The following is a 10,445-nucleotide window of genomic DNA, read 5'->3' on the forward strand; positions in this document are numbered from 1 at the left end:
GTTGACCGACTGTCCTGGTTTCTCCTTGCTCTGTTTACATCATGGATAGTCTTGGGTTCAGCAGACACAAAGCAGACAAGCTGGCCATTATACTCCAAGAAGCCAGTTCTCTTCGTCTGGAACGCTCCCACTCAGAAGTGTGAGACACGACACGGTGTTACGTTATCATTAGACCAGTTTGACATAGTGTCAACACCCACTAAGGACGTTGTCGGTCAGAATCTCACATTGTTCTATAAGAACCGCCTCGGGATTTTTCCCTATTATGACACTGAAGAAACAGCAGTGAATGGGGGCCTTCCACAAAGTGTCAGTCTCTCTCAGCACCTTGAAAAAATGTCTGAGGATCTGGACAAATACATACCAAACCACAAGGCTAAAGGTGTGTGTGTCATTGACTGGGAGGAATGGCGTCCCTTGTGGATCCGAAACTGGTCTGGCAAAGATGTCTATAGAAGGAAATCTCGTGATCTGGTGGCTGAAAAGAACCCTACGTGGTCTACAGGGCAAGTGGCAAATGCTGCAAAAGAAGAATTTCAACTTTCAGCTCGTGAATTTATGCTTGAGACCTTGAGGCAGGGTAAAAAATTGAGACCGAATCAGCTTTGGGGCTACTACCTGTTTCCTGATTGTTACAACCATGACTACAAAGGAGAAAAGTTGAAAACCTACAATGGACATTGTCCTGACATTGAGATTGAGCGAAATGATCAACTGAACTGGCTGTGGAATGAAAGCACCGCCCTTTTTCCCTCAATATACCTGGATCCTGACCTGCGCTCCACTGATCAGGCACGCCTGTTTGCCCTGAACAGGGTGAAGGAGGCGTTGCGCGTCGCGTCTGTTGGGGATGGATTGGCACGTTCTGTTTTTGTTTATTCCCGACCCACTTTCAGAGATGGGATGATCCTATTAACTGAGGTTGGTTGATTGGAGGAAATAGTGCTGTTTTAAACTGTTATCTTTTTAATCAAGTAATCTTTCAATTATTCTTACGATTAATCAAGTAATCCGATGAAAAATTTGAAAAAAATTATTGGTAAATACTGTCAGATTAGCAGTAATAAAATCGGACATTCACATCCTCCCAAATTTTCATGTTTGTGCAGCTTTAACAATGACTTTTCTGTAGCCTTGAATATTGAAAATTAGCCTGTAATATTAGCACCTCACTTTTTAAGTTAACCTGTATAATATATAACAATTATACAAACATTTATTTTCAATGTAATGATACATAGCAGAATCATAAGGAAACATAAACATGTTCTGTCCTCCAGTTTTTTGTCTGTATTTTGATATTCAGTCAGTTTTATAGATTAACTCTCACTTTTCCCAGCCATTTATAGCTTTTATGTCAATTTTTCTGTGTGGCACCTTTGGCACACACAGAGAAAGTCACGCCACCCATCTGTTGTGACCTGGATGGTAGGAAATTTATTTTCCAGTTGTCCATAAACCTAATCTAAGCATCAGCTAAAGCAGCCGATATGTTCCCTCTACTTGTTTCTGCTCCACCCATATAAATACACCCGTCGCACTCTGCAGCAGCCACCAGGCAGCAGCTCTAGAAGGACAGTTACACTTTTTGTAAAACTATGACCTACCAGATACAGATTTTTGTTGTTTCCTATAATTACCAAAGTTCAAAAATACTTTATTTGTACTTTTCTATAATGAGTAATTATTTATAATTTGAACCACTGAAATATTTTTATTTAAAAAAGACAAAATGTTTGGAGTTGATGTTTAAAGTTGCCCGTAACATTTTATGTTTGCAGTTAGCTCATTAAGGCTGGATTTTACTATAAAAAAGCTACATTTGGTGTGCATTTCTAGAGAATGTGATTCCTTACCTAATCTGAGATTTCCAAAAGTTTGCCTTTTTGTGTAAATCCAGCAGGCTACATGACAAACTGAGGCTGAAAGTTTAAAAATATAAAAATTGGTATCTACAGAGCTCAGCTCTGAGTCAATTTACTTCCTTGCTAATTCAACAAAACACCCCTTGGGGATATAAATTGATGTTATGAGGGAGAATGTGAAAAAATAAGAAATGGTAAAGAAGTAACTCTCACCTGGTGAAATCCAGCTGTCTGTCATTTAAAAAAAACAAACTTAAAGTTTCGCTCAGATCCCATTGAAGAGTTAAATAGTTCTTAAATTACATTTAGTTTCCACCTGCTGAATCAAGTTTAATGGCCAGGTGTGTGCACGTCAAAGAATGTAGCTTCTGTTCCAATCCGCTCCTATTGTCCAGACATTTTACATGTGATTATGTTAATTTGGTAGTAACTCAAGGTAACCCTTGACCAGATTAGATTTTTCCAACGCATTCATCTAAAACATGATAATTACTCATGTTGTTTTTCATGTTTTTGGACATAAAATAAGGTATTATTTTTATATTGCATTAAACATCATATATTTAACTGTGGGCTGTAATTACATATAGAACCCACAGCTCTATATGTAACTAGAGCTCAGATTCTCTATACAGCTAAAGTATTCATATACATCCTTGGCAGAAAGATTTGGTCAACACCATTGGCGAGAGCGTTGCATTGGGAGCTGCAGGAGTGATCTTCTGGGGGGGCTCCTCCTATGCATCTAAGGTAAGAGCATTACTTTGCCTAGTCCTCTCATGTTGCGTAGGCTGCTGTTATGTATTTTTAAGTAAATATCTATCCTCTGTGCTGCAGAGCGGCTGTACAACCTTGGATGACTATTTTCGGGGAGACATGGGACGATACCTCCTCAATGTGACCACAGCAGCAAAGGAGTGCAGCCAGAAATTGTGCAATTTTCACGGTCGCTGTCTTCGCCGAGAACCGGACAGGGCCGTGTTTCTGCACCTCAACCCCTCCACTCACAGTATCATAAGTCAGAACGGAAAGCTGAAGGTCACGGGATCCCCAGGTCAAGCAGAGTTGAAGGCCTTCCGTCAGCACTTCAAGTGCCAGTGCTACACCGGGACCAAAGGAGAAGACTGTGAGCTGGGAGGAAAAAGAGGAAGAGAAGAAATAGAAGAAACAGAAGAAAGAGAAGAAAGAGAAGAAGAAGTAGAAAAAGGAGAAAGAGGGCAGAGTAGTGCCACCTCTGTTTTAGGGATGTGGCCTMTCTGCTTTGTTCTCCAACTCGGACTTCTCTCTCTGTTTCATTGAGGAAACCAAGAAACCAAACTATTCTCTGGCTCTGCCAGCACCGAAAGGAAAAGTTTTGGTTTTCTGGCCTGAAAACAAAAATAAACTGCATTGTGAAAKCATCACTTCAGGAGCAGTGGGTGCTCAGTGCTTGGATTCAGACATTTATAACAGGTTTCCATTTCAGCACATACTAAACTAAAACTACAGCGTTTGTTTTCTGGAAAGAATTCTCTTAGTACACATTTTATAGTAAACATAATGGGTCAATTWAAACCTTAAAAACTGGAAACATGCATATCCTCCTGATAACTGAAGAAAAACATTTGCCTTCCAATTTCTGTATTTATTTAGGCCAAAATGAAAATCTTACCATTTTATTATTTTTTAAATACTTTTTTTGATTTAAATTTAACAACATTTCCATTGTAGTGGACATCAGGACGATTTCATTCTAAAATATGACCAAATTCAAAAAAATTTAAAAATATACAGATTAGTGATTAATGAATCACATTAACCCAAGAAAGGAGGTCAAATTTCAAAAATACATTTTCATAACTAGAAGTTATCCATTTCTGGTTTCAGTCTATTGCTTGTTATTTGAAATGAAAACCAAACTGCAAACTGCAGAGGTGTCCGCAAACCCTATTGCCCAAGAAATGAAGACTTTTTTTATTTTTACTTATTTAATTGTTTATTATTTTTATTTATTTTGAAAATGACATAAGTATATAATGACACACATAAACAAGGACTTTCTTCAGAATATCAGCACACATGGCCCCTGTTGGCTTTCTCAGAGTCTTCTGGACTAAAAAAAATGAAAAGTGCAGTTAAAGGGAAATGATGAGGCAAAAGTTCTGTAAACTTCTCGCAACTGGAATCATTATGATGAACCAAATAATACCAAAGCCACCAGAAGATGGACCACTGTGAACAGAAGGGAGCATCTTAGCTAACTGTCACAAAGTGGTTTGATGATAAACCTGTGGTGATGGCCTCCACCATTAACAGGAAAGATCTAAACGATATTTGCAATCGATGGCCAAAAAGAGAAAAAAATTGTTTCCAGGTAAGACAACCAGAAGTGATGGAGGGTGGCGTAGATCTTTATGACCAAGAACCAAGAAATGGACATTCCCATCACAAATGTCTAGCCCTAGAAAATCATACAAATTAATCCTGGCCCACCTAGCTTGGTGTTTTTCCTGCTATCTCTGGCTCTGATGATGCCGTTTGTTCTTTATCTACTTTCTGTAAGTCAAGTGCCAACAGATGCAATCTGCAATCTCCCCCATGAATTATTTCAAAAGGTGTTAAACCATCTGCCGTTGGGGTGATTCTCATATAGAGCTTCACCAAGTATAAACATTCTGGCCAGTGTCTGCCATGCATTTTCTTAATCTGCTTTTCACAGTACCATTTGTTCTTTCCACCAGCCCTGCACTCTGGGTGATAGGCACAGTGGTTTTTCAATGTCATTCCCAAGTGAATAGCCATGTTTTGTATCACTTGGTTTACAAAATGTGGTCCATTGTCACTGTAAACAGTCTGTGGGATGCCATGCGTTGGGATAATAGTTTTGCAAATAGCAAAACTATTTGCAAAACTATTATGCAAATAGTTTTGCTATTTGCATAATAGGAAATATTTGTCTGGAAACAAATATTTCCAGAACCATTTGCTGGAAATAGTTCCAGCAAAGCATCTACATGCTTTGCTGGAACTATTTCAACCCATTTAGAAAAAGCATCTATCATCACCAGACAGTATTTGTATGGTCCACTTTGTTAAAGTTCAATAAAATCCATATGCATGGTTTGAAATGGATAAGATGGTTTTGGGAACCTGCCTCGTTTTGGCCTTATGTTTCCCTGAGGATTGTGTTTCACAAACTGAAATTTTTGCAGTACAAAAATTTTTTAGGTAAGAATTTAAACCATATGTTGTGAAATGTTGCTGTATTATGGTTTCCATCCCCTCTGTTGATACATGGCAGCACCCATGTGTCACAATTGCTGCTGCTTTAAATAAAGATTTAGGAAGAACTATTTGTCATTAACTTCAAAAATGTTCTCAGCGTTAATTTTCGCACCCTTAGTTATCCACATTCTTTTTTCGGCCTGTGGTGCGTTTACCTGTATGCCTTTTAGAACTCTTTTGCATGCACCGGTGTCGCATAGAAATTCAACTTCAACTTTCAAACGAGGCCGGTTCCCAAACCCATCTTATCCATTTCAAACCATGCATATGGATTTTATTGAAGTTTCACATAGTATCTTAATTATAATCAGATAGTATCAGTATCTCATTTGAAACACTGTCTCATTATAATGAGATAGTTTGAGTTGGCCCTATAGTTTGAGATATGCTCAACTTGATAGAAAGAAATGGATATTGATAATATCATTGAGCAATACTTCAGAAGGGGTTTTACAATTCTTGAAATCTTGTAAGTTTTGGAAGAAACCCATAATGTTAAATTAAGTCTCTGGACACTGGAGAGAAGACTGCAAAATAAGCGCCTGTGGCGCAGACAAAACAAGGCAGATGTTGCAGAAGTGGCCTCTTTCAATGAGGAACAACTACAAGGATCTGGGAGACAACACGGCTACAGGTGGATGCACCAGAAATGTTGGCTGGCTGGCATAGTCACAGACAGGGAAACAGTATGTCTTTTGATGCGCTTATTGGATCCCAACAGGGTTGACTTGCATGCACAAAATCGCTTGAGACGACGCTTATATGTCAGTCGGGGACCAAACTATGTCTGGTACATCGATGGGTACGACAAATTAAAGCCTTATGGGATATGTATTAATTAATGGATGCAGAGATGGCTTTTCGAGGATAATGATCTGGCTAGAAGCATATAAGACCAATAGTGACCCTCACATTATTGCTGACTATTTCATTTACGCTGTGATAGAGTATAATGGATTTCCACAGAAAATCCGAATGGATCACGGCACAGAGAACACTCATGTGGCGGCGATGCAAAGATTTCTGCACAACACCGAGGATGAAAATGGTTTTGACTCTGTCATTCTCGGTCCGAGTACAGGAAATCAAAGGATAGAGCATTAGTGGTGCACTTTATGAAGTGAATGTGCCCTGTTTTGAATGGACCATTTTGACCAGCTTAAAGCCGATGGCTATTTTGTTGACAGCTTTCTGGGCAAATCACTGATCCAGTTTTGTTTTCTACAAACAGTACAGGTACTATAAATGTACTTCTTGCTTTCAGCACACAATTTTGAAATAAGTTACAAATAATACAAAAGCATGACTTTTTTTCTAACTATTTTCTTATTTCTTTCCGTTTTTTTAATCAAACAGGTGGAGCTGGATGAAGTTGTCCATGCATGGAATGACCATCATATACGATCTACAAATAATCCTCGGACTCCTCATGGTCATCCCACATTAATGCATGGTGTTCCCAACTTGTTTGGGGTTCCAAATTTTTTACAGTCTGCTGATCTGACAAAGCTGGAAATATGTATAGAAGAATGTCGTTTCAAGTACTTTCCCTGTGATGTTGATGTATTTCACTTATGCACTGAACTCATGACTGAGCACAGACTGGTAATGACAGATGATGTGTATGAAATTACTAATCTTTATGTAACTCTTCGTCAAATGATCAGTGATGAGCTGGGGGAATAGTTTCTCTATATCACCCAGGTCCACAAAACATCTAACAAGTCAGATATTATGTCAATATGTCCTGTGTAAACACTGTGTGATTGTAAAACTAAATGCATGAATGAGTTACAATTTGCTTCAATTTTTTTCTAAAAAGACTAATACATTTTAGTTAACTTCAGTGTTGATGTCAAGGTCAATCTATTAATTTCTATGTGTTTAATTTTATTACAAAATAGTAGCCTCTTGTTCAAAACAACACTAAATAGTGCCAACATGTCCAGGTTCTCTATTTTCTTACACTTGTTCAGGGAAACTGTTGATATATGGACATGAATGTTAAATGTAGAAGCAATGTTTTAATCATGTTATTACTAACAAATAACCGTTTGTGAGTTTTCATACCAATATGCTATTGTTTGCTGTTGGTATTAATTTGATAAAAGTACAAATGTTGTCATTACTCTTGACATATATATTTCAGTGTTTTTCAGTATTATTGCCAATCAATTTATTTACAGTGCAACAACAAATCATAAACAGACTTTGTTCAGAATGTATTTATTTTGTATTCTGCCAACAAAGAACAATCCATTATTTTGACATTCCCAAAAATAAATCACAAGTGCTTAAAAAACACTTGCCTTGGTGTATAAGTGCACTCATTTGATAAGCTTAAGATAAAGGAATATACCAAGTTGTGCCCAGTAAAAAGAAGAAGACATTTTTTTATAACCTTCCTCAAAAGAAATTGAATGTTCAAAAAAGAAAAAAAAAAAAAAATCAGAAAATGATTTTATGAATATGAATGCAATGCAACAAGTACAACAGTCAACACAGTTGTGTCTCATAAAAAGATGCAATAACAGTAAACAGTTCCTATTTTTGTTTGTTCTGGCTGTGAACTTCTAAACATTTCCTACAGTCATTTTTACTTTACCTCTTCTGATTTATTATGTCAGCTAACAATTAATATGTTAATTATGGCAAAACAAAAGTCAGCTACATTTTATTGTCTGGCATCATGGCTTTCCAGAGATATAATTTTTGACTGCTCCCCTGAAAGTTAGCAGATCTGAAAATGCAAAACTTGTGCATGTGTGGTAGAATATCTCATCTCTACTTCTTACAATAAAACGTTTCTTTGGCAACAATAATTAAGTAATTGACATTAAATGCTGCACATTTTTGACTAAAAAAATGACCAGGTACAGAGCAAAAAAAGAACAACAAGTTAAGTTGCCATATTTATTTTCTGTTTGTGATAATGTGGACAATGTCAATTCTGTACTGATTACATTTCAAATAACTTTAAAACTTCAACTTTGAATATGTAAAAGTACAAATGTCATTCATAAATGACAACACCCCGTGGCTTACAAATACTTAACATTTTGTACTTAATCCTGACAGTAAGTATTGACTCCGTTTTTTGTATCAAAAATCACTAGATTCAAAATTATTGTTATTTTTTAGAATTGTGCTAAGAAGCCTTGTTGAGTTTTGACAACCTACCCTTGAACAAACCAACAACGGTGCTACACAAATCAGCATTTGCCTATCATAAACAGTTGATCCTTTTTATTACATCTGGAGAAAGTTTGGGAAGGGTAACATCACCCAGATAAAATTTTATCTCTAAAACCTTAAACTCTGTCAAGGAAATTTGGGGAAAAATCCTCATCTTGGCCGGTTCCTCAAAATCTTAAAGAGCTCAGATCATTCCTTGGTTTTGCAGGGTATTACCTCCGGTTTGTGGAAGGGTTCTCATCAGTGGTCAAACCTCTTAATGAGTTAACAGCTGGATATCCACCCTGTCAGAAAAAATCAAAACAGATGAAGTTGCAACATTACCTTGACCCCAAAGAACCTTTTGCTGCGCGCTGGACGACTGCTTGCCAGCAGGCCTCTGAAGAGGTTATCCAGAAGCTGAGTACGACACCAGTTCTTGCATTTGCAGACCCAGGTAAACCTTACATCTTACACACTGATGCTAGCTCTACTGGCCTTGGTGCAGTTTTGTATCAAGAACACGATGGGCGAAACAAGGTGATTGCATATGTCAGCAGAGGTCTGTCCCGCAGTGAAAGTCGCTATCCTGCCCATAAACTTGAGTTTCTGGCTCTCAAATGGGCAGTTACAGAAAAATTGTATGACTACCTGTATGGATCCGATGTGGTTACAGATAGCAACCCACTGACATATCTGCTAACTTCTGCTAAATTGGATGCTACAAGCTACAGGTGGCTTTCAGCTCTTTCAACTTTTACTTTTAAGATCATTTATCGGGCTGGCAGGTTAAATGCAGATGCTGATGGTCTTTCTCAGCGACCTCATGCTGAACAGGTGGTTGATCCTTTATCTCTGAAGGAGAAAGAGAGAATATTGAAGTTCACTGAACAACATCTGGAACATCCATCCTGTATTTCCATAGACCAGCACTCAGTCCAAGCAATATGTGATAGACAACTGGTGTACAGCTCACCCAACCTGGACCAGGTTGCCGCTCTTGTGCAAACTCTCTCCATTAACACGGACAGTTTACCCGACAGTTTTGTTAATGATTTGCAGTTCTCTTCACCCGTTGTGCCATCTTTTTCTGAAGGTGAAATTGCTGACAAACAAAGAGCCGATCCAGTCATTCAGCACATCATCGCTCAGTTGGAACGAGGGGAAAACCCACCGCCATCTCTGAGGGAGCAGCTCCCCGATCTGCCATTACTCCTGCAAGAGCTTACACGTCTGGAGCTCCATAATAATGTTCTCGTCAGGAGAAGGAACATTGGAGGTGAGCTTACTTACCAACTTGTACTTCCTGTTAGGTTCTGGGTGGAGGTCAGGTTTGTTTTTCTCCTCTAGATGGAGTCCTGGAGATGGCTGCATGGGGGACAGACCTTTTATGTCACCGACACACCGGTCGGCAATTACACCCTTACCGGCAGCTTAAGAGAGGCGGTTACCAACACTTCGACACCAGTTTGTTGACTATTATGGTAATCTCGTGGCCCTCTAGCCCTCGTTGAAGCTGTGTCTTCCTAGTTGTGCTCATCTAAGAATCCGACCCTTTTGGATCTCTGTTTTTTTGCAGAAACTCCCCGAGCGTCCGGATCTGGACATCCACTCCTCTTTGTCCCTCGTGACGCTGGCGGACGATACCCGTCAGATGCCCGAGTCCCCTCTCCAAGGCTGACCGCTGAATCCTTCCTTCTCTCTCTCTCTCTCAAGTTGACTACTGCCCGCTCTGAAGTTCGCCAAGCCCTGGCCGACCTGTCCGTTCCCCAAAGATTTAACGAACTGGACCCGAGAATCTCTGTCTCCCTCCCAGGCATCACTAGACCACTACCACTGTAAATTCTCCCTTTTGTTATCTGGAGTAACGCTGATTTCCCACCAACCTTATACTCACCATCTTCCCTGTTCTTGTTCTTAGTGTGCTGTTGCTGCCCACCGCTCGAACCAGTCCTTTTTTCCCACATCACAATAAACCTGTTAAACTTTTCTGTTTCTCCTGCCTGTGTTCTTGCATGTGGGTTAACCATATCACACCCGACATGACACTTCCAGAGGAATGGCGGGCTGAGGTCCTCAACCAGCTTCATGACCAGATGGGCCATTTAGGTACAGAGAGGACTCTGGACCTTGTCAGATCAC

General features: G+C 39.1%; 1 protein-coding gene across 3 annotated transcripts in view; it reads left to right on the forward strand.

The window, feature by feature from the left end:
* Positions 1–10,445, forward strand: part of LOC103465097 (hyaluronidase-2-like) — a 44,725-nt gene that overhangs the window by 8,732 nt on the left and 25,548 nt on the right. Inside the window, exons 3-5 of one of the 3 annotated variants that reach the window (XM_008409653.2) lie at positions 1–921; positions 2,529–2,615; positions 2,703–3,164. The exon at positions 1–921 is cut by the window's left edge and continues 1 nt beyond it. In XM_008409653.2, coding sequence (XP_008407875.1) covers positions 1–921; positions 2,529–2,615; positions 2,703–3,164 — 1,470 coding nt within the window. Of the gene's footprint in view, positions 922–2,528; positions 2,616–2,702; positions 3,269–10,445 lie in introns of those variants that run through there. The other 2 variants (XM_008409652.2, XM_008409656.2) reach the window with 2 other exon arrangements.

The sequence above is a fragment of the Poecilia reticulata genome, linkage group LG5 (assembly GCF_000633615.1).
Source record: "Poecilia reticulata strain Guanapo linkage group LG5, Guppy_female_1.0+MT, whole genome shotgun sequence".
NCBI classification, from domain to species: Eukaryota; Metazoa; Chordata; class Actinopteri; order Cyprinodontiformes; family Poeciliidae; genus Poecilia; species Poecilia reticulata.